Source organism: Austrofundulus limnaeus, unplaced genomic scaffold (genome assembly GCF_001266775.1).
Source record: "Austrofundulus limnaeus strain Quisiro unplaced genomic scaffold, Austrofundulus_limnaeus-1.0 Scaffold336, whole genome shotgun sequence".
Classification (NCBI taxonomy): Eukaryota; Metazoa; Chordata; class Actinopteri; order Cyprinodontiformes; family Rivulidae; genus Austrofundulus; species Austrofundulus limnaeus.
The window spans coordinates 408,105-432,498 of NW_013952738.1; the positions used below are offsets into that span (position 1 = coordinate 408,105).

The window sequence follows — 24,394 nt, forward strand, 5'->3', positions numbered from 1 at the left end:
TTAGCTGAAAGGAGCAGATCGTTAGCTGAAAGGAGCAGAACGTTAGCTGAAAGGAGCAGAACGTTAGCTGAAAGGAGCTGAACGTTAGCTGAAAGGAGCAGATCGTTAGCTGAAAGGAGCAGATCGTTAGCTGAAAGGAGCAGATCGTTAGCTGAAAGGAGCAGATCGTTAGCTGAAAGGAGCAGATCTTTAGCTGAAAGGAGCAGAACGTTAGCTGAAAGTAGCAGAACGTTGGCTGAAAGGAGCAGAACGTTAGCTGAAAGGAGCAGAACGTTGGCTGAAAGTAGCAGAACGTTAGCTGAAAGGAGCAGAACGTTAGGTGAAAGGAGCAGATCGTTAGCTGAAAGGAGCAGATCGTTAGCTGAAAGGAGCTGAACGTTGGCTGAAAGGAGCAGAACGTTAGCTGAAAGGAGCTGAATGTTAGCTGAAAGGAGCAGAACGTTAGCTGAAAGGAGCAGAACGTTGGCTGAAAGGAGCAGAACGTTAGCTGAAAGGAGCTGAATGTTAGCTGAAAGGAGCTGAATGTTAGCTGAAAGGAGCTGAATGTTAGCTGAAAGGAGCAGAACGTTAGCTGAAAGGAGCTGAATGTTAGCTGAAAGGAGCAGAACGTTGGCTGAAAGGAGCAGAACGTTAGCTGAAAGGAGCAGAACGTTAGCTGATAAAGGAGCAGAACGTTAACTGAAAGGAGCAGAACGTTAGCCGAAAGGAGCAGAACGTTAGCAGTGTTGTCGTAGCCGAGGGTCACCTCCAACACACCCTTAAAGCACCAACAGATTATTTTTAATCCTGGCTTAAAACTTCGGCTAATTTAAACGTTGAAAATGGCTGCTACAACCGACTAACCTGAAACACAAGAACGACCAAACGTCAGCTGATTTTTCAGACATGTAGCTAAAACATTCTCACCTGAACGGACCGTAGTAACAAGAGGCAAACTTGGCGCTGTAGCTCAGAACTGAAACCTGCAGGAAGTCAAAAACAAACTTGTTTGTTTGTGTCGGCTGTTTTTCAACACATTCATTTTGTACAGATCTTCACCTTGTTTCCCAGCCCGCCTGACAGCAGCGCTCCTTTTATGGCTCCGACTCGTCCATCCATCATGTCAGACGGAGCGATGATGTTACAACCTGTCGACGATTCCAGAGTCTTTAAACCTCCACCAACAACACAATGAGATAGTTTCTATTTGCCCCAAAACAATCTGCATTTACCAGCTTTAGCGTAAGCTAACGCTACTTCGGCTAAACGCAGACAGCTGGAGTTATTGTTCAGAGTGCCGTCATCGTCCAGGATACCTTTAATGAACAGAAAAACTTTAGTTTGTCAGAYCAGACGCTGAGTTTTATGTGAGACAGGTGAGACGCTGACCGCAGTGTCCGTGGGACGTGTAGGGACACAGGCAGACGTCACACGCCACCAGCAGCTCGGGGAACAACGACCGGATCTTTTTAACCGCCAGCACGGCCGGCGTGTCGTCAGAGTCGGCCCCCGACCCCCTCCAGTCCTGAAAAAAAACCTATCATTTAACTTAAACATTTGATTTAACTTTTCTCTTTTAGTTTCAACAAACCTTTTCAATCTTTGCCGGAACACCAAAAATCAGAACGCACTTTAAGCCTTTCTCCACCAGCGGTCGCAGCATTTCCTCCAATTTGTTCACCCCGTATCTGAGGAAGAGAAACGTTTCAATCAGACGCAGCTTCGAACAAAAGACAGAAAACTTTTATCACAGGAAATTAAGATGTTTTTTTTATATCTGCTCATTGAGAAACAGAATAAATAAAAAATGAGTCTGAACAGTGCACTGAAAATATAATTATTTAAAACAAAAGCCCCGACAAGAGAAACCTGAAGGGAAAGAAACGTGAGTTTTGTTTGGTCTAACGGATTCTCTTCTTATCTCAGTCCTGGTCCAGTGTTTGGTTCTGGATCCGCCCTGCCTTTATCTGAGGACAACACCCTMACTGTGCCGAGACCCCCTGACTTTATCCCCCAGGGACCGAGCAGCACAGAAGCTACATTCGCTCAGCTCTGCACCACGTCTCACCTGGCCTGGCCCGGCAGGCTGCCGATCGGCTGCACCGCATCTGGGTCGTCTCTGGAACGGAACAGAACAAGATTTAATTTAACCGTGAGCGGTTGATAATAAATCCACCTCATGTTGCAAAAAATAATAAATAAATAAATAAATCAAGATCGACAAATTTGACCCACGTGACAAAGACGGGGTAGATGAGGTTGTCCGGTCTGAGGTCGGCGGCGCAGGACTGCCAGAATCTGAGCGTCGGGTGGAAGTATCCGCTGTGGAGGACGGACTCTGCAGGCGTCTGCATCTTCACTGATCCGAGCCACAACTGGCACACATACAAGAGTGACACAACCCTTCAAAATAAAAGCCAAAAAGACCACATTTATAATCTGTTTTGCTTCTGCTTCCTGTTCAGTCACTGGTAAAATTGATCAAGCATGCGTGCTGAGGCTTTGCTTTAACTGCAGATTATTGAACCTCGGTGTCATCAGCTCTCTTCAAAGTACTTTGAATAACCCGGAAGTCAACTAAAAACTCTTTTTATCAGCACTAATGTTGCAAAATCAAATGATGACTCAGAAATTTTAGCTCATTTAGGTTTGCTACATGCATTGCAACAAATAAAAAAAAATCGGGACCTAAATGGATATGAGTAAAATATTAAAACAAAGGTTGACTTTAGCTCAACAAAAAGCTGTTCTTATTATCAAAGACTTAGTTACGCGTTAATTACACACACATAAACTAAAAGTACAATAATGACATAACAAAACCTGATCTTTAAACATAAAAATTAACACTTTGAAATAAATAAAAAAAGCTAAATATTAACTTTAACTSAACCAGAAAGTCTAAACTCCACCGAAACAATTTAGCAACTTGGCTAATATGTTAGCTCAATCGATCAGAGACAGGACCGGAAACTTACTGAAATAACTGAACTTCTCATGTTTAAATAAATAAAAGGACAAAAATATTCATTTTAAACCTGCGGACTCACCTTTGAACGGCAGAGCTGACTTCCACACTTCTTCTTCTCCTCCACACTTCTTCTTCTTCTACGGTTTGAGACAGTTTGGTGTTTTCCCGCCACCTACAGGTCAAGATACAAACTACAACTTGCTCAAATGCAGTCGTCTGGATTTTTTTCTCAGACCTAAATATGAAATAAAAAAAGATGTTCTCTAAATAATATGAAAGATGATCAATATAACCTATTTTGTTTTTATGAAGACTTCCATTTGCATAACTAAGAAAGCAGATGGAAAAAAAACGACCGGAAATAGCTGTGACCACGTTTGGGGTCGCGGTGCCCGATTTAACGCATGCGCATTAGTAACTGTCAATATATAAAACACTATTTACTTGCGTTTACTTGATTTAAATAAGAGATTGTCAAAACAGGACAAAATCTGATAAACTGGAGCTCGCAGTAGATTAGTAATCCCAGCAGGTTGCAGTAGATTAGTAATCCCAGCAGGTGGCGTCGCTCGGATCTGCTGGAAAAAAATCCACGAAGAAGAACTGAAGCCGAAGCGACGGTGTTAGCATCTTGTTAGCATGGCTGTGTTCTGATTCTTCTAAGCAGATGGAGAAGATTGACTTCCGGTTGTTTTTACGGTAAATAAACTCGGTATGATGTTAATTAAAATGCTGAATTTGTGAATTTGTGAGTTGTGTTTGTAATAAACTGGTTGTGTGTTATTGATTTGGTTAGCATCACAGTGGGAGTCTCGGCTAACATCGATGTGATTCTTGATTAAAACATGTCAGAAACGTTAAAATGAGTGTGTTTGATATTATGTGGGATCTGAACATGATCCAGGATTAAGCTGGACTAAACGGAGCTGAACTGAGACCTGACAGGAAGTAATCTGATTTTCAGGCCCTGATGTTGTGAAACATGAGCGTTTATCTGGAATAAGGTTGAATTTATTGTCTGTTCTCTTCAGGTTGGATGTGARGATGAAGCCAACAAGGTGGGAGATCCCAGCAGAACCATAAAGCTCAGTGCAGATTCTCCACCCTGGATCTGGTCCCAGCCTGACCAGACCCAGCTGTCCTCAGTCCCTCCGTCCCCCCGTCAAAGCCCCCCTCAGCCATGCTGTTCTCTCTGAGGGAGCTGGTCCAGTGGCTGGGCTTCGCCACCTTCGAGCTCTTCCTGCACCTCCTGGCGTTCCTGGTCTTCAGCATGCTGGTGGCCCTGAGGGTGGACCTGCTGAGCCCGCAGCTCAGCTGGTGGCTGGTCTTCATCCCGCTGTTCGCCGCCGACGGCCTCAGCACCTACTTCACGGCCATCGTGTCCATCCGGCTGTACCAGGAGAGCGAGCGGCGGCTGGCGGTGCTGCGGCTGCTCTGGGTGCTGACCGTGCTCAGCCTGAAGCTGGTGTGCGAGGTGCTGCTGTGCCAGAAGCTGGCCGAGCAGGACCGGGCCAGGGACCTGTGGTACGGGCTCATCGTGTCGCCGCTCTTCATCCTGCTGCAGCTGCTGATGATCCGGGCGTGCCGGGTCAACTGAGGCCGGGCGAGCGGGGGGGTCCGCAGGAACCGCGCTGCCGTTAGAGATTTGATGGATTTCTTCCTTCTGACTGACTCTCAGCTCCCGGGTCACACTACAATCTGCTTTCTGGAGTTTTCCACGGCTGTAAGATCAACAGGTGAAGTCCTGCTGCTGTTTTTCTTTCTTTGTTTTTAATATAAAAACAGAGACTGTGAGTTGTTGTGGGACCTTCACCAGGACAGACAGATGTTTTAGTGCCTCTAATGTTGTGCAATCAATGGTAGAAAATGAGCCATAAAGAAAAATACAAGTTTAAAGCCAGCTCTCTTGTTTTTAAACATCTTTTCTTCAAAACAGCCGAACTTCAAACCTGTATTTTTCCTGCCTCACTCTAACCTTTTACCCAACTTGTGAAAATGTTCTCACTAAATGACTTTTAGAGGTTATTGTAAGTGTACGTCCTGTAGATTTATTTATTCCATCTTCAGCGTAGACATCCTACAGGTGTTCATACGTAACTTTAAATTCAATCTTTACACTCATTTTTACTCCTTTTTCTTGGTAAATTAAAAAAAAAACCCACAGGAGCACAAACTGATCAACAGAAAATAGAATTTTAGCACCGACCAAGCTATAAATGAGACGTGTGGCCTGTTCTTTATKTAGTTATTTTCAAACTCTCCTTCAAAATGTTTGTAGTTTGTTGAAATTTTGAAAGTGAGTTTTGTTTACAGGTCTGGACTGACAAGTTCTATATATGATAAAACTAAATAAATCTTCAAACTAAAGGAGGCAGCAGGTGTGAACAAAAAGAGTAGCTGAATGCTATGTTTTTATCGATGCAAACAAATTTAGTTAAAAGCTAAAGTTTCTTTCGGCTGCTTTGAGGAAATTAAAAGAAAGTTTGGCTTCATGAAGTAAAACCTAAAGACGACTCGAGATCCGTGTGTTTTAGTTTCCACGTCTGTTGAACTTCCCCGCAGCGGCGCTCTGAGGAGCTCTCCTGGCCCGGAGCTGCTGCTCGCTGTCAAACGGCTCATCGTGTCTCACTGTGTCAGCTGCTGCTGGAAATGTTGCTTTGTACCTTCAGTGCAGGAAAAAAAAAAAAACCCACGCAGTAGATCGTTTTATTTTCACGACTCGTACTGAAGCCGGTCTGTTGTTTTGATCCCGCCCCTTGCTTGCATGTATTTATGGCCTCGTTTTAATTTAACTGTAAAATTCTATGTATTATGTATATGTTGAATTCTTTCTATTTATGTTCTGTTTTTTTTTTCTTTGCTGTGGCACATTTGTTATCTGTATATATGTATAAATAAAACCAAACATTTAAAGAAAATCATTTTGCTTTTTGATTAGAAATAATGTTTTGGTCAAACCTTTATGTTCCATTAGATCTGTTCAGAGTTTGTGTTGAAGAAATGTCTCAGCTACTACCACACCAAATTTTAGCTTTTTATCTGTAAAATTGACAGAGTTGGAGCTGTTTTAGTGTTTTTTGCATTCAGCTGACTGCAGCGGCCATCTTGAATTCGGTTGACTCTAAAAGGGTAATGAGTTGTAGATTTACTTTAAATAATAATTTACTGAAAGTTTCATTTTAATCCATCCAGTGTATCATGAGATATTTTGCTAACACTCAAAAAAAAAGAAAATTATTTTTAATAATAGATGTGGTGACACGTTGTGGCCACGAGGGGGCGCTGTTAGCCCTGTGATGATTTTGTGTTGGGAAAACAAGGTATTTATTATGTAAAAGTTAATTATTTTGTACATTTAAGAAAATCTAGTGAACTTACTTATTTTTAATTTTTATTTTATTATCAATAAAATCTGTGCGATTAAGTCAGTTATTCTCTTTATGCGTTCTTTAGTCACTCTGTGTTTAATTATGGCTCGGAGATAAATATTTTATTAGCTACAGTAATGTCATATAGCGCCCAAGAATAGCCCACTTAAGTCTCGGCTACTACCACATCAAATTTTAGCTTTTTTTATCTGTAAAATTGACAGTTGGAGCTGTTTTTAATGTTTTTGCATTCAGCCGACTGTGGCGGCCATCTTTAATTGGATTGACTCTGAAAGGTAATGATTTGTAGACTTACTTTAAATAATAATTTCCTGAAAGTTTCATTTAAATCCATTATGTGTATCATGACATATTTTGCTAACACACACAAAAAAATAATTTTTAACGATAGATGTGGTGACGCGTTGTAGCCACGAGGGGGCGCTGTTAGCACTGTGATGATTTTGTGTTGGAAAAACAAGGTATTTACTTTAAAAAATTATGTTGTCCTCTTAAGAAAATATATTGAGCTTGATGCCCTCAAAATAAATTTACATATTCTTATTTTTAATTTATTATCAACAAAATMTGTGCGATTTAGTCAGTTATTCTCCGTCTGCGCTCCTCGGTCACGCTGTGTATAATTATGGCTCGGAGATAAATATTTTATTAGCTACAGTAATCTCCTGTAGCGCCCAAGAATAGCCCACTTAGTGCTGATTCATGTGCAGCAGAGTAATAAGCTCATGTGTTTCCTAAACCTGGATAATCCAGAGTTAAATAAACAGGCTTCCAAACTGAAACGACACCAAAACAACAACTCATTATCTTAAACCAGACGTTAAATTGTTTTACTAAACTAAATCTCTAAATTTAAAGCTGAATACGTGAAAGAAGTGTTCGTTTTGGTTAAAAACTAAACAGGCGTGTTGAACGTGAACGCAACTGATTTGATTGACAGGCCTCTCCTCRCCCAGTCAACAATAGAACTGGGCGTGGTTCAGAAAAGGAAAGGGGCGTGTCGGTGAACTGAACGACCAATCAGCGGCTCGTGCAGCTGCGGAGAGGCGGGGCCGCGTTCAGGAGCTGTGAGGAGAAAGGGGGAGCTGAACCTGCGAGTAAAGCAGAGGGAGAAAAGGAGAGAGGAGGTAGGGATGCTCGTGTGTGTGATTATCGGTGCTGCAGGTACCGTCGGAACCGGATACAGCGCCTAAACGCCGCGGCGAGACCGCCTCGGAGCCTCCTCGTGTCCTTAACCCGAGCCACCCCGCGCGATGTCCGGCGCGGGGGATGTCCGCGTCCTCCGCCAAGAGGCCGGGCAAGAGAGTCCGAGGATGCCGGCCTGGAAGCGAGAAATCCTGGAGAGGCGGAAGGCGAAGGGCGGAGGCTCTGTGGGGACCTCCGCCGCCCCGGAGACCGGCCCCGGCGGGCAGCTGAACGGTGAGGCAACGGGGAACGCGAACGGCGCCGACGGAGCTGTCGGCGGGTCCGGGCGGAACTACACCATCACCGCGGCCAGCCAGCACTTCAACAAAGAGCCGCGACCGAGCGAGAGGACGGCGCCGAGGGAGGAGAGCCTGGTGCTGCAGGAGAGCCTGGGGCCCCTGGAGGAGAACCCGTTCATCAAGCTGGAGAAGGAGCGGCGGAGGCGGCAGGACCGGGAGAACGCCGCCCGCCCGGTGCAGCACATYCTGGAGCTGTACGGCAGCGTGCCCGGGATCCGGACCATCCGCGCCGAGAACATCATCATCATCGAGTCCGACCCGGACTACTTCCCGGAGCCCGGGGCCGGTAAACCCGGGCCCGGCTGGCAGCAGAACGGCGTGGACAGCTACAGCTCCCTGAACGACCTCCTGGACCGGAGGGGCAGCTCCGTGACCGAGATCCGGGCCAAGGAGGTGGTCATCTACGACACCACGTTAAGCAAGAGCGAGGAGAACCTGAGCACMCTGGGCCGCCCGGACCAGGACGCTGCACATGATCCGGGTCCGGGTCAGGGTAGGGTCAGCCGGATCCTGCAGAAGTTCGAYAGCAACTACGGGAAGCTGCAGAAGAAGTCCCACAGCACGGAGAACCTGCTGGACCTGGACTGTAGTGCCAGCAGCAGGCCGAGACTCTGGTCCAAGCCACAGCCAGACCTGGTGCCAAAACCCAGACCGGTCCAGCCAACCTCACCTGTCTTCCAGAGATCCTGGTCTTCCAAACCAAAGCCTGCTGTCTCAGAACCGGATGGTCCTCAGAGTCACCCGGGGGCCCCTCAGTCCGTGTCCTCGTACCGTCAAAGGTTTCAGGACAAGGGGGTCAACGGTGCGGCAGCTGTCTCCAGAGACGAGCCAGATCGRGCCCAGAACAAACCCCCCAGGGAGCGAGACCGGGAGGACTCCGAGGTGTCCCCCAAACCCAAGGTGCCATGCTCCCCGGAGACCCGCAGTGCYGAGTCCCCCCTGCTCCCGGTCTCGTCCAGGGTGCTGAAGTCCTCGCCCGAGTTCGAGATCCGCCCGTCCGTGAGGCCGGACCTGGACCAGATCCCTGACGGGGACGCCCAGGCCCGGGCCCTGGCCAACCTGCGTCTGCAGTCCCGGAACTCCTTCACGGTGGTCCCCAAGCGCCGCCTCCAAACGCCGCCCGTAGCTCCAGACCCTGTCAGGTCCTCGCCCTCAAGCAGGGCGGCCGAGGAGTCTACGCCCGGAGTGCCAACCCCCCCAGCCCCGACGGCCCCCCTGATGACCACTAAGAGGAAAGAGGAGAAGGAACCAGAACCACCTCCTCCTGCCTCTGACCCCTCACCTGCACCCCCGGCTCCTCCCACTCCACCTGTCCTGATTTCACCCCCCGCCTCTCCTGAACCCCCCRTGGACCACCTACCTGTAACGAACATAGACGACATCGAGGTGGACCCCCCTCAGCGGGTCCCGGCTCCCAGCCCCATGTTGCAGAAGAAGAAGGGGAACACCTTCACCGTGGTGCCTAAACGGCCTGCGGAGCCCCAGAAGAGCCCCGCCCCCACCACCGCTACCGAGCCCTCTGGCGAGACCCCCCCGGGCTCCACGCCTCCCCCGGCCCCCTTCGCTCAGCTGGGCTCCCAGCTGAAGAAACGCTACCCGGCTGTGGAGGAGATCCAGGTCATCGGTGGGTACCAGGCCCTGGAGAAGTCCTGCCTCAAGACCGGCTCACTAGACAAGAAGGTGAGACCCCCAACAACCTGCCGGGTTGGGTTTTTATCAGGTCCAGACCCTTTATTTCAGGGTTGGGTGGTCTGAACAGTTTGTTCTTCAGGTTTTGTTGGTGTTCCCATCCGGGGCGGAGCTTGTTTTTTTTAGGGGGCGGGGACATAAAAAAAAGAGAAGCACCCTGGATTTGAAAATTCAATATGGCCGCCACCGCTAATTCCAAATTATCAGCTGTTTTCAGAAATATTGAGCTGAGATTTTGTGTAATCGTAGCTGAAACCAACTTTTTCGGCCATTTTTACACATGAAGCTGAAGATCAGAGCAGAAACAGCTGAAAACGATCTTTACTGAACTCTAAATGATATTTTAAGACTTATTGAGGTTAAATTGGTTGTGGAGTCGATGTTGATGCTAATCCCAAATTAAGCTAACCGCTAATGCTAATTTTATAAAGGGCTATAATTCAGCCATTTTCAAACAAACAGCTAAAATGTTTGTATATTATCATCAGAAGACAACCTTTAACAAAATGCAAATAGAAAATCAACCTGTCATTTATTGAATAAGTGCCCCCCCGGCCACCTCTCTGGCTCCGCCCCTGGTTTCCAGATTTTCTCCACTAATTTTCTAAAATTAAAAATCAGATTTAAAACAGCAGAGCATTTCTACAGTTTTTAAAAAAGATAAATCAGTGCAGAAGTTTAAAACCAGCTTTTTTTTTTACCGAAGTCGTGGTTTACTTTGCTTTTTTGTAATTTTTGTGGATTTTAATACGTTCTACAGTTTTAAGTGTAAATGATGAACCACATTTTAAATTTTATTCTAAATCAGAGTAAAGTTTAACAAAATAAATCAACTTTAATCTCATCATTAAAGTGACTTATTTCTCCTTTAAATACAAAAAGTCAAAGAAAACATCTTTATATGTAAGAAACTTTATATGAAACATGATTTTAAACATTTTGTTTCAGAACTGTCAGATTGTCTTTTGAACGTGGCTCCAAGTGAAACAGGAAGTGACATCAAATCAGAACATTTAAGAAAATAAAAGTATTAATCTGTTTATTAAAACAGTAGTATTTGACTCAAAAGCTGGTTTAAAAAACATTTAAATTATATCATGTCACATTATAACGTGATATGATTATAASATGAWATTAAACTCAAAAAAGTTGATTTTTACATGATACAGCCCCTTTAACTCAGTAAAAAGTTCCTTTAAAATCTTCATCAAACTGTTAAAATCAGAGATTTGAACCTCCAGAGTTTTTCCTGCTGATCTAACCTTGAACCTGACCGTCAGAGTCCACCTGTCCACTGACCGCTGCAGCCGGCCCACCTGAGCCCCCTGCTGTGGAAGTCCCATCAGTTTTTCTTCTTTAAAAGGATTAGAGGCATGTTGTTAAACAGCCCTCCCTCCCCCTGCGTGTTGCTGCTGCCCCACTAAAGCGTGTTATATGTTGCAGAGCTCATTACCGGGTTAGACGATTCTCCTGCTAACAGYCCCATGAAGGCTGGATCTGGATCTGGGTCTGGTTCTGGGGGAATCCAGGACACCTCCGAATGTTTTCCTCTCAGTCGGGTCATGTTTTTGTGAACGTTTCGTTAAAACTGATTGAATGTTTTGCTGACGGGTGCAGAACATCACACGTCTCTTTGATGATCAGACGGTTCCTCACACGGTCGAGGCAAACTGCTCCCGTTTCGCACGTTTGGGATTAATTAACAATCGGGGGAAACGTCGTCGCTGATGAATTTCTTAAAAAGCTGCAGGGCTGCTGTCGGGTCCTGCGTGGATCGGCTCRGATCTGCAGCCGAATAAAAACACAGAAAACAGTTTTTATTGGTGCCGGTGAGCAGCAGCTGCATCACAAAGCTTTAGGATCCTCCAAGCTCAGCTCCGGCTTTAAGTCTGTGTTGCTTCCTGGTTCTGGTAGCGCTCCAATCTGGTCCAGACTTTGGCCCACTGTCCCATTTCCCCGTCTGAGACCTGGGCTGTAATCCTGCGCTCCGAGTCTTAATCACTTCTTACAAGAAGGTTAAGAAACTCGCGGCGGAGTCAGGAAGTTTATTTGAGGAAATGGATCYTGCTTATTTTAAAAAATAAGCTAAATTCTCCTGTGTGTGTTTTTGTGGTAAGGTTATGAACAAACAACATCTTACCTGTTGTAGATGGAGCTTTGAGTTGCTTCAGTTTGGAGGAACAGTTCAGATCTAATGCTAAAATTTGTTGTTAGCTACAGAACTGTTTCCTGTTAGCACTAAATGCAGGCGTGAACAGTTTACGGTAAAAAATACACAAGTTTTTAATCAGATAACTTGAACTCTTTAAGTTCTGCTGCCATCTTGTTCATGATGAACCTGTTTTCTTTTATTGTGTTGACACCTGAGGATATTTCCCTCTATCATCTGCAAACATGAATTGGGTTTTAACCTCTAACRTGTCGCTTCTGTGTCTCTTAGTTGTAGTTTCCTTTAATGTTAGCATTCATGCTAACGGTACTTTRCCTCCAGTTCTCTGTAAATTAACTCCTCATTTTTGTCAGGATCCTCGTCGTCTTCCTCCACAGCTGGAGAAGTCACCGACACTTTGCAGTTATTGTCCCGCTGGTTTCACAACAAAATAAAAGATGCAACCCATCAAAATAAAAGCCCTAACACGTGACGTTTAGTGGTTTATTCCCTCGATGACACGTTGATTTAATCAGCAGGTCTCAGGATCTGCAGGGATTATTGATCCCAGGCACATAAACAGTATTTGAACATTATCTGTAGGACCTGGACTAGTGCATCCTAAATTTAACATCAGTTAATTMTTTTAATACAACAGTCATTTCTGCAGTTTTTGGGGAGGTCACCTCCTAATAAATGTCCTTACAGAAAATACAACTGCTCATTTTAAATCTATACTTTTAATACTTAAGTAGAAAAAATATCAGATACGTTCAGACTTTTACTCAAGTAATATTCCTAAAGCAGACTTTAACTTTTACCAAAGTAATTTTTTGGTAAGATACATGTACTTTTACTCAAGTATCACTTTGTGGTACTTTAATACTGCTGAGTGACAAAGAAATTAGAGGTGTATTTCCTGAGTGTAAACGGGGTGAAGATGTGTCGGGCCATAAATGAACAGGATTCCTCACACGGCTCATAGAAGTAGGAAAACAACAAGAAGGATGGCTGGATATTGATTATTTTATTTATTAATTAATTTTTTTCACTCAACGATCAGTGTTGTGTTGGTGAAGAGCTTTTTTTCTGAATCTGAAATGCAGGTATGCACTGAGTGTAAACAAAGCACTTTTCTCTGCACACAAATGCACCAGAATTGTTGTTTTTTTCCATTGTTGACGTCTTTTAATCACATCAGCTGTTTTTGTTTGTAAACAAACACACCTGGCAGCACTTCCTGTTGATCCAGTCACAAACTTTGCTCACAGGCTTTTAATTTGACGGGCCAGAACCAGAACATTTTGAGGTGTTTAAACTCACAGCTGACCATCTGACCCGAGCTTTGGTTTAAATTATTTATTTTTTTATAAACGAAACCTTTAAACTGCAGATTATTCCAGCTGCAGTAGCTGAACCAGTAGAAAGTCTTGTGCTGTGAACTCTTCTTGTTTACATACGGTGCAGATTTCAGAACACTTCCTGYCTTTTGTTCTCGTCCTCCACAAACAAAAAAGCACTTTTTTTAAAATTCTCTTGTTGCCGTTCTGCTCGGCTCGGTGTCGGTCAGGGCTCAGCTTTTTTCTTTCTTCTCTGGGCCGGGCAGAGCCGGCTGTTACAAAGCCTGGGCCCGGTCCGTGGGATGTTTGTGTTCAGGCCCGGCGCTGAGGCGCTTCAGTGTTTTTGGCCCAGAAACATATTTCAGAACAGAGAAACTATTAATCACAGTTTTTTGTTGCAGATTCAGATTTGTTGAAGCAGATCCAGCTCTGGCTGCTGTTAGTTTTAGTTTCCTGCTCCCTGCTGGACCCCTCAGCGCGGCGCTGGTTAATAAGCCGTCTCCCCCCCCCCACTTCCTGTGATCTCCACTCCTCTGGGTGAAGGCATCACAGAGGAGCTGCAGCACAATGTAGGTCAGGAGCAGCTTCTCCAGCTCGTCACGCCTGCATTTGCATAAAATCCCTCCAAGTGTTTAGTTAAACCCAGACCAGGACCGACTGGGTCCGCTTTGATTGGCTGGGCTGGTTCTGGGCGGACTGGCACTTTATTTTTATTTTTGTCTGCGACAGATGCTGCAGCTGTTCAGAGCTGATGGATGTGGCTCGCTGTGCAATTTGGGAGGCAGCAGAGTTTGTGTTTTTGAAGTTGTCGTGCTCTAACGGGTTGTTATCAGTGGGAAGGAGACGATGGAAACACGTGTTTCCAGCACAACTTCTGGAAACGCAGAGAGGAAGAGGGTTTATCACTATCTGCCATCTTTCCAGTCTTTCCAGACTCTGGATTTCTTATATCTGTGTCTCGTTCGGGTCAGATGAACAAGTTATTGTTGCAAAATTAAACACACACTGTTAAATTAAACACACACCATAATGTCAAAAATACACTGTGGCTTCAAGGTTTGAAGAAGTACATGTTGTAGATGAGTCTCAGCCAAGGTTATAATAGTTTAGGATTTTTCATTATAGTTTAGTTTTATTTTGTTGTGACTTTTTTTTTCTTTTAATTCAGTTAGTTTTAATTAGTTTTACAGTGGATTCGCTAGTTTTTATTAGGGGTGTAAGAAAATATTGATACACTGAAATATCGCGATATTTCATTTCCCAATACTGTATCGATATTCTAAAGCCCTGTATCGATTTTTAATTAAGGTTTAAAATGTCAACCTTCTTGCCAACCGTTCATTTTTATGTTGTAGTTCAGCCTCTGACCACTAGTTGGCAGCAGTGAGCCAGMCRTTTGGCTYCTCTACCTCTTGAKCGCCAGAGAGTAARDGTAGCATTAGCATTGTAAGTAAACATTAGCTTTTCTTCTTTTTTTTCAGTATGAGGTTTTTATTTAATAGAATTTTTGAACAAAATAAATCGCAATATATCACCTTGCTTACAGTATCGCAATATATCGGGATATATCGTATCGTGACCCCTCTGTTATGATATTTATCGTATCGACAAATTCTTGCCAATACACAGCCCTAGTTTTTATTAGTTATTATTTCATTTTTAATGCTTAGTTTTAGTTTAGTTTTTATTAGTTCTTTTTATAGTTTATTTGCCATTGCATCCTGCAGCTTGTGGTGTTCCTGTGAGTTCACTAACCAACGTCTATTTGGTCACTAGTTAAATCTGTTAAATCAGTTCATTATAGCGACACCTTCCTAAAATAATTGTGTAACTCAGTTTTATCAGCTAAAAACTTGGTGATTATTTTAGGACGATGACAATAGTTGTCTCCAACCTGCTGCTTCCTGTTGTTTGTTTTTCATGGAGCTGCTGAGAGAAGCTAGTGTGTCAGATGGTCATAGTTAGCATCTTGTGTGAGTTTGATTCATGCAGTTTTTCCTTTGAGAAGTATTCCACCTGTTTTATCACCTGTTTCCACTACAAGATACTTGATTTGATTTTTCAGTCAGATTCTAAGAAATCCCAAAGTGGACGTTGTTGCTTTCTAACTTTTGTTGTCGTCATTTAGCAGCAGACTGTAAACAAGTGTTGTTAAAGACCACAGTTAATGTGAAACTACTCAATAAAAAAAAGAAAAAAATTGACAAACACTAAGATACTAGGACACTAGTATAAGATAATATAGGATATTCTATTTATAATTTCAGTTAGTTTTAGTTGGTTTTGTAAAATAAAAAATTCAGCTTTAGTTATTTGTTTTTTTTTTCATTTTATTACAGTTTTTATTAATTTTAGTTAACTAAAATGTTTTTTCAATTTTAGTTTTTGTTATTTAGTTAGTTTTTGTTAACTATAGCTACTACCACCCCAAATTGTCGCTCTGTAACTGTAAAACTGAACTGAAGCCATTTTTTTATTAACTCTTTCACATCATGAATCAACCAATTTGCCGACGACACTAAAAGCTACAGCTAATTAGCGGAGGCGGCCATGTTGAATCGGTTCGACTCCAAACGTTAATCAGTGGCAGGGCGAGCAGAAGTCGTTAAATTATGAAAAACTCCCGTTGAGGTTAGCAATAAAACATCTTTCTGACCAACTGGACCTCACTCCTCCTGTCAGTTCATTTAGTACAGTTCTATTTGAAGAACCGGGTCAGGAGAACCCAGTCTGCTCCCATCCTGGAGGGTTAAAAATACCCCGAAGGCCAAGGAAAGGCCACGCTCCTACTTTTACACGGTGCCTCCTGAGCTAAAGGTGTGAAAGTCCACCGTGTTTAATTATTTACCGCCCGGCAGACATTCCCCGTCTCTGCTCCCTCACACTTCCTGGACTCTCACCGCCTCACAATCGCCTCGTCCTTTCAGAATAAGAGTCAGAAACAAACCCTGTCTGGTACCTTTATTATCTTAACACTGGACCACATACTGTATGTTTGATAAAGTTAGTTTTTAACATCAGTAACCTTTCACATCATCTGTCACCAAAAGCTGAAATGTGGGTGATAATGTTTTAGTCTTTGTGTGTCTGTTAGCAAACTAGCTTAAAGAAACTCTCATTAAGTAATAATTAGGTGCACGTCTACAACTAAGTACCAAATTCAAGATGTCCGCCACAGCTAAATGATATTAGCTAACATAAAATGTCTATAACTCAATTCATTTTACAGGTATGAAATAGCGTATGGTGTAGTAGTAGCTGAGAGTCCTTCAGAAATCTGAAACATATTACCTTAAAACCTGTCGTTTAGCTACATATCTTACAAACAAATGGATGGGTTTACATCAAACCCTTAAGAAATTATCTACAACTGCCAGGTCAGCCCAATTCAAGATGGCCGCCACAGCGTGTCGATATTAGCCAGTTCAAAAAGGTCCATAGCTTGGTCAATTTTACAGATATGCAGTGGTGGGCACAGCTAACAAAATGTTAGCTTCACTAACCATTAATCTGCTAAACAAGAATCTTAGCTTTGCTAACGCTAATCCATTAAGCATATAAAAAGTTAGCAGAAGCTAACGCTAACTGCTAAGACGACAGTCACTCAGTCTGTCATGTTTTCACCTCACACTTTCTGTACCCTGTTTTCTACATAGTCAGTTTTTTTGTGATATAAATATTGATAAATGTTATTTTATTTCTTTTTGACGCTCTTAGGTTGAAGTTTAGCTGCTAAAGATGCTACATGCTACACATGTGGTGCCTGACACATCCAGCACTGCTTGTAAGAGGGGATAGATTTTATTATATTTGGGATAAACRGCAAMAAAAAGAAGTTTTATACYAACTGTCTTTTAGTGGACTTTAAAATTAGTGGAACCTAATTTAATGGAAGCTAATCAATCAGTCCTATAACAGTTAGCACAAAAGCTAATCCACTAAATGAGAAGCTAGTTATGCAAATAGCAGATTAGTGAAACTTTGCACACCGCTGCRGATRTGGAGCTAAAATTTGGTGTGGTGGTAACTGAGAGTCATTTACAACACATACTCAGAGCACCAACGGATTGTGCTTTTTGTTGTTCTAGTTTTGAGTCAGCGTGTTAAAATAAACCCACCAAAATGACATCACCAGAGAGCTGCTAGTTCTGTTTTTAATATTCACATTCCACGTGGTGCAGATTTCCGTACGAGTGAGACCAGTCATCGTTTCTGCTCACCGGGGCTCTCGTGCACGCTCACACTCAGTGTCACACACAAACACGTCTGATTCCTGCGCAGAACTGCGCGCCGGATTACGAGTTTCCCACCCGGCCTTCAGGCTGCAGAGTTGGTGTAATTAGAATTCAGTCAGCAAGCCCCACTATCATCATCATGTTTAATTCAGTGTGTGTGTGTGTGTGGGTGTGTGTGTGTGTGTGTTTACGTTGCGGGTCTTTAGACTAAACGAAGCGGGGGGACGCCAACAGACGGGACTTTTTGGCAGGTTTAAAAAAAGCAGCGGAGTGGGCGAAGAGGAGCCTCTTCTGCAGCTCTGCTCTCACATCCATCCTTCCTGGATTTGTTTTTATTTTTTTATTGGTATTTTAAATTTTAAATTTTTTATTTTAYCGTCACATTCAGTTCTGTTTCTGAGTTACATCAGATCCGTTCTGTGCTGGTGTTTGGACTTTCTGTGCTTCATGTAAATCTTATTCAAATAATCTCGTGTGTTCATTTCTGCCTCTGCGTCCTGACCCCGAGAGACGTACGTGTATTTAGCTTCTTTTCTTTCTTTTTTTTCTGCTCGTCTGTCTCCAGCTCCACTCTCCCGTTTCCCTCTGTCACATATCCATGGCGCCGGTCGCCAGGGCAACACCAGCCGCGGCCATTCTATCCTGTCATTAGGATTCGAGGATAAAGACGCTCTCAGGCTCGCAGGTTTTGACGTCAGTGTAGATTCTGTAATTTGTGGACGTGCAGTCCAGGAGTGTATTTTTATCTGTCGAAGGATAGAAACAACCCATGTTTAAAAGGTCACCGTGTTCTGAAACCAGCTGAATTTGAAATATTATTATTGCATTTTTTAAAAAATGGAGTTTTGTTTTATTTTTTTAGTGCAGGTTCCCACTCATTGTTTATTATGGTGTCCCTGTCGCTCATTTTCTTTTTTATCATGATGGATTTAAGGCTTGACAGGATTATAATTAAATAAATTCCTTCTTTGGCGTCTCTTTGATTTGAACTATAATTCTGTTTATGTAACTTTGGTCAAGTTTGGCTCGAAATTGAGCTTCAGCTCCAAAAAAACAGGAAGTGACATCACAGTAAATGAATCAATAATTTTTATTTGTTTACTAACAGATCTGTGGAAAGGCCAAGGTTTAGCCTAGCTTTGCACAAACACAGCAAGCAGATAGAAACTATTAGCTTCATGTTGCTAATGCTATGTAGCTCAGCCTAGCTTAGCACAAACACAGCAATTAGATAGAAAAGGTTAGCTTTATGTTGCTAATGCTATGTAGCTCAGCCTAGCTTAGGAAAAACACAGCAAGCAGATAGAAACCGTTAGCTTCATGTTGCTAATGCTATGTTGTTCTTATGCAGTTTTTGATATGTAGAAGTAAAAATAGTTTTAGTTGGTGATTAAACTTGTATTTTACAATCTAAAGCCCAGTTTACATGTGAACAATCTTCTGGAAATGTTGCAGATTGATTTTTTTTTCCCAACAATGATTGTTAAAATCGTTACAGTCGATGTGTAAACATGCCCAGTCACTAGCTGATGTGGTTTTTGTATTTCTGCGTCATTTTGTTTCATTCTGTCTCCAGCAGTTTTAATCCAAAAATGGCAAAAATAAGAACGCTGTTTGAAGTTTTGTTGCTGCTACACGTTACTTTGAGTTCTAAATCTGAAAAGATTCAGAAACATGTTGAGACTATTGACTTGACTGCAACCATAGTGTGCATTTGTGAACACTTCCTCTTTCAAGTAAATTGTATTTTATTGTAAAACAATGTTGGGAGCTTCCAAAAAAYGGCCAAAACACAACAGAAACTTTGCTTCGCTTAAAAGTAACGTGATTTAAACTGGGCATATGCCGTCAACATCTTGTCTTAAAAGAGTTCTCTTACTTTTAATATTTCTGTTTCTGAGTTTCCAAACTCAGCTAATGACTCTGTGTTTTGAAAAGAGTTTTAACATCGAATCAGAGAGTCTGGTGTTTTGATGTCCTCTTGTCTCGGCACCAGGTCTGGATTCTGTTAACTCGTCTTTTATGACATCAGGGTGATTTAACTCTTATTATTTAACATAGTCAAATGTTCCCTGACAGTAAAACACTTTGATCCTTTGTACTGCTTTTGTCCTGAATGTGAACACAAACCACCATCTCTCTGCTCAGTTATTTCTGTTCCAAAACCCACAGAAACCATGGTCCAATCTCTGCCCAAAACCCAATCAACTGGACAGTCTCCGGTACCGATTGGACAAAAGACCATTGTGGGACGCTCCCATTGTTTCCCTCCACTTACTGGTGGAAATCAGGCATGCAAAGTGTCAAACAAATGTTTTCCATCTAACTTTCGACCAAAAATCATCTTTGGATGGCATTGATTCCAGCGCGATCAGAGTCGGTACCGTGGAAATAACTTATCATAAGGATTTAAAAGTAAAACAAGACTTTATATTTATCTTTATACAAAGTATTTAAGCAAAATTAGAATTTGAAGGAGATGCAGCGTTTAAAACAAAAGTTCGGGCTTTTTGAGGAGAGGTTCTGTAGATGGCCGTTGGACCAGACTGATGAGCTAACTGCTAGTCGGAGCGAGGTCAAGACCAACTTAAAATGACTCCAATCTTCAGAAATTTCACTGCAATTCACGTAAATTTAATAATATACCTTTTGAGTCCTCGGTTTCATAGTATATACTTATTAACATAGAATTGACTGATTATTTAAGGCATCAGGAACCAGCTGTAGCACTTCCTGTACAGCTAGAGTCACTTCCTGCAGGAATGTTAAAATTTTTCTGCTGGAATAACCTCGCGATGCAAATTTGATGAAATTTCACCTTAATGTTTGAGTCTTTCTGTTCTCCAAACTGTTAGATCTATCTACAACAGGTAAGATATTTACTGCAGATGAGCTTTAATTGTAGTGTTTAACGACCAAAATCAGTGACACGTTGATCATTTTGTGACAAAGTTTTAGAGAAATGAAGACAAATATTTCCCCCACCCTGATCCCATCTGTGATTCTGTCCCGTCTTTTGTTCAGGTTGTCTTTTTTTATTTTTATTTTCGGACACACCTAACCCTCGACTTTTAAAGGTCCGATATAAATGCTTCCACAATGCTGGCCTGTGTGTGTGTTGGGAGTGGACTCCTAATGGGGTTTTGATGGGTTTTGATCTCCACCCTGCTGGTGTCACCTTACATATTAGTCATATTAGTCTAAAGCGGGTCATTTCAGATCATGCAGAAACCTGTTGTCCTGCCTCTGGACTTATTGTCAATGTGAAGTTTATTTCTGTAGCACTTCTAAAAAGAACACAATGATTTAGAAGCTGATGTATATAAATAAAATAATTGCCGTAAAGTGGGTTCAGAACAAGGAACGTAATAAATCTGATGGAACTGAACTTGTTTTAATCATCAGCGTAAAAAAAAAGTAAGTTTTCAGACAGGATTTAATGTTGTTCCAGTCAGAGTTTGGAGGTCAGATCTCCTCTGTGCTTTAATTTAAACTTCAGCTGCACTGAAAGAATCTGGTCAAAAGACCTAAATGTTTTCTGGGGTTATAAAAGTCTGAAAGTTTAGTTAAATAACTGGGTTCTGAACCATTTAATCAATACAGAAACAAACAGGCAGCTAATGTAAATCTGCTGAAACCAGATGATGTGGTCCCATCTAGAGGTGATGTCACTGACAAGTGCTTCGACGTCTTTTGGAGGACTAAAATTTTGCTTTGGCAGCTTAAAAATAGGTTTTGACAACTGAGAACATTGTTTCCAAGATTCCCTGACAATGGCTGAACAACGAGGAGCAAAGGTTCAGGGATACCATTCAAGTCACTGAAAACTTCTTATTTTTGTTCAGTCAAACTGTTCTGTCAGTTTTTGACATCTTGAAGACTGTTAACCAGAAGATGCAGTGGGACATTTGGTTTAAAAGAAAAATTAGGGAAAAAATATTTGGACGTCATCTGCATAGAGTAGAAAGGCAAAGCTTTCACTTCACTCATCCGTCTACATTCCAACCTTCACCTGAGCTTCATTTGTAGGATTAGAGTTGGTAGGACCCATCGAACGCCTCCTGTATGCCTCCCTTTTGAGTTTCCTAGGAAGAGACCATGAGACAGATCCAGGACTCACTGCAGGGATTATATATCCTCTCTGGCCTGGGAATGCCTTGGGATCCCCCAGAAGGAGCTGTAGAGGGATGTATTGGTTTCTCTTCTGTACCTGTTGACTCTGTGACTAGGTCTGTCACAATAACAAATTTTGCTGGATGATAAATTGTCTCAGAGATTATTGCAAWAAACTGTACGCTATGGARTAGAACTGGGGGAGATAAAGAAAACAAGCGTGCAAATGAACGTTATCAACCAAATTTTAATTTATCTTGCGATTATTCATTTATTGCTTATCGCTACAGGCCTATGTGTGACCACAGATAAGTGGTAGAAGACAGAGCTATAGACATCATCAGCATAACAGTGAAAGAGAGAGAACAGAATAGGACCGAGAATGGAGCTTTGTGGTACACCACAACAAACAGGTGCAGATGAAGAGAACTGCTCCCCTGCAGGTCCTGACCTCTCTGACTAATATGATATAAACTAAAACAAAACGTAGACTTTAGGACCAACTTCTTCAAGTCTTTGTAAAAGAATATAGACTAAAGCAACAACTAAAAGATTAATATGACTGGAACTCTTTACAAACATCTTTGGTAACTAAAAAAAGGACTGAATTTGATTTAGAATTGATCACAGATTGCAGAAAGTCTTACAGTAAAACAATGATGGCCCACACTCGTACTCACAGGAGGCTAAAGGGCGTTCTGTTTTCACAGTGACTCACACAAACTCAGGACCTGGCAGCGTAAACACAGATTTTCACAGTTTTGAGTCCAACATCAGCAGCCACCTACGTACGTTAACGAGCTTCCGTGAATGCTGAAGTACTGTCGAGCTTCCACCTGCACCTCTACAAGAGAACATACTTTAMAAAATAAAACTCCAAAGGTTGTTTTTATTTATAGTAGCCTTAAAGGTCCGATATTTGGGTCAGAGATGGTTTCACTTACCAGATTTCTGGGGTCAGTAGCCTCAAGGGAGTGTTTTTATTGACAGCTGAGTGGYATTATTACCCGTAACTACAGATTAGATTTACCATCATCATGATGTTACTTATCAAAAATGATTTAATTTGAGGGGCAGTTACTAAAAGTTAGGGATGGGCCAATCACAGTCATCCTTTCTACCTTCTGTCTGCGTCGATGTAAAACTGGGTCAGTGGTCTGGTCCAGGCCTGAGCCTCAGTGGTTCCTGTCTTGTTTCTTGACCAAGTTTTATTGGGTCTTCTAACGTCACCTCCCCACATTTGTTAGAGCAGACGGTCCTGGTATCTGAGGTGGATTAGAAACGGGTGCTTGAATGTGGGATTTTCATGGTTTCGAGGTTCCGTCACCTCCGTAAGTGTCTTTATTCAGCAGCACAGTTTAGAGGTAAACCTTTAGCTCCATGCGGGCCCTGTCATCCTGCTCAYCAGGCGCTGATACAGCTGCAGCTAAACTCTTCACCCTGATGGTTGTGCTGTTCTAATATTATCCTCCTGGCTGCAGATTAACTCTAATCAGGCACCTGGTCAATCTGCTCAGTTTGTTTTGTTGGCTGACACGTTAGGACCAGATATTTTTGATTTGTTTTAGTTTTAGCAGCATTTCTACCTGTGCACATACACTGACTGATGCACATTAGTTAAAAGAAAACCACACGGTGCTGCACCATAAATATAAAGTATCGCAGGCAGCCCTGCATCATTTGATTTGGACCGGCGGGGAGTCCATTCAGTAGGAACCCGTCACCAAATGAGGACGTGCTGCTTGGCCTGGAATTAATTTCTGGCGCGGCTCTCATCTCGCCTAACTGCCCCGAACACATTCATGGAGAAATAATCTCATCTGCTGCCTTTCTTTTCTTACTTTTTCTTTTACTAAGTATTTCAGTGTGTGTTTGTATAGCAGAAAGATAAATGAGGAAACCCGAGATTAAAAGTAACTTGTGGAATAAATTACYGTTGTTCTGTTTCTTGTTCGTGTCGAAGCAGATTTGTTTCTTTTAGGTTTTTATCTTCCAAACAGTGTTTTCTTCCTCAGAGCAAACAGAAGCCATAAAATGACAGATTTTATTTCTTCCCATTTTATTTTCATCATTTAGTTTCCTGTAGCATGACATATTTACCTAAAATGGAAGAATATGACACTGCTATGCCYAAGTTAGAAATAATAAATTTATCCTTTAGCTTCCTTAAATGATTAGATGCTTATTAAAAGATATTTTCGTCTGTTTCTTTAATTGATTTAGTTCAGATAAATAAGTAATGTTTGTAGTAATAAAACATCAGTGAACCTTTACTCTCAGCTGCCTCTGGGTAAAAGTGAAGGTGTGTGTGTTTCCTAGTAATTAGTTTACAACCAGGAAACTTTTGTAAAATGATCTTAAAACTTCATTTAACCACATAAAAATAGTTTATAGTACATTCTGTAAATGGTGAATTCATTGAAAAATAACATTTCTGTTGTCATTTTGTGGCTTAGTGGTATAATGTACTACCTGTATACTGTTGAACTATCTTGTGTTTGTTGGTGCTGTGTTATACTTTGTACTACAATGTGTAACACAGCAGCAACCACAAGACATGAACGTCACATTTACACAATACATCAGTCAAGAACACAAAGGATTAAAAGACCCAACATTCCACAGTTTGTGCCACACAACAATACTGGAAACTCAACTTTAAAAATACCTGAATAAATAGTATTAAAAACGTTGAACAGCAGGGATTTATTTTGGAAAAATTGCCACTTCAATTTGTAACTCTTTCCTGTGGGTGACAAGCTAATGCTAGCAAACATATAAATTAACCCTCGAAAAAATACTGGCTGGCTTTAGCAAACCTACAAGCTAATTTTGCAAACGCACGAGCTAACGCTGGCAAACGCACGAGCTAACGCTGGCAAACGCACGAGCTAACGCTGGCAAACGCACGAGCTAACGCTGGCAAACGCACGCTCTTAACGCTGGCAAACGCACGCTCTTAACGCTGGCAAACGCACGCTCTTAACGCTGGCAAACGCACGCTCTTAACGCTGGCAAACGCACGAGCTAAGGCTGGCAAACGCA

At 42.3% G+C, this 24,394-nt stretch overlaps 3 protein-coding genes across 4 annotated transcripts in view; 2 read left to right on the forward strand and 1 right to left on the reverse strand.

Moving 5' to 3' along the window:
* alad (aminolevulinate dehydratase) overlaps positions 1-3,117 on the reverse strand; it is a 6,086-nt gene extending 2,969 nt beyond the window's left edge. Inside the window, exons 1-8 of one of the 2 annotated variants that reach the window (XM_014022572.1) lie at positions 3,030-3,117; positions 2,215-2,382; positions 2,048-2,098; positions 1,571-1,667; positions 1,369-1,504; positions 1,212-1,295; positions 1,039-1,127; positions 907-962 (exon numbers count right to left, since the gene is read on the reverse strand). In XM_014022572.1, coding sequence (XP_013878026.1) covers positions 907-962; positions 1,039-1,127; positions 1,212-1,295; positions 1,369-1,504; positions 1,571-1,667; positions 2,048-2,098; positions 2,215-2,333 — 632 coding nt within the window. In that variant the 5' untranslated portion in view covers positions 2,334-2,382; positions 3,030-3,117. The remainder of the gene's footprint in view (positions 1-906; positions 963-1,038; positions 1,128-1,211; positions 1,296-1,368; positions 1,505-1,570; positions 1,668-2,047; positions 2,099-2,214; positions 2,383-3,029) is intronic. The other variant, XM_014022573.1, reaches the window with a different exon arrangement.
* Positions 3,118-3,234: 117 nt separating this feature from the next.
* On the forward strand, positions 3,235-5,646 carry tmem203 (transmembrane protein 203). Its single transcript, XM_014022575.1, has 2 exons — positions 3,235-3,649; positions 3,982-5,646. The coding sequence occupies exon 2, from the start codon at positions 4,131-4,133 to the stop codon at positions 4,545-4,547; it is 417 nt and encodes a 138-aa protein (XP_013878029.1). The 5' UTR covers positions 3,235-3,649; positions 3,982-4,130; the 3' UTR covers positions 4,548-5,646.
* Positions 5,647-7,412: 1,766 nt separating this feature from the next.
* Positions 7,413-10,078, forward strand: tprn (taperin). The gene has a single exon (XM_014022576.1). It carries the CDS (start codon positions 7,593-7,595, stop codon positions 9,576-9,578), a length of 1,986 nt encoding a protein of 661 aa, XP_013878030.1. The 5' UTR covers positions 7,413-7,592; the 3' UTR covers positions 9,579-10,078.
* Positions 10,079-24,394: the final 14,316 nt, after the last annotated feature.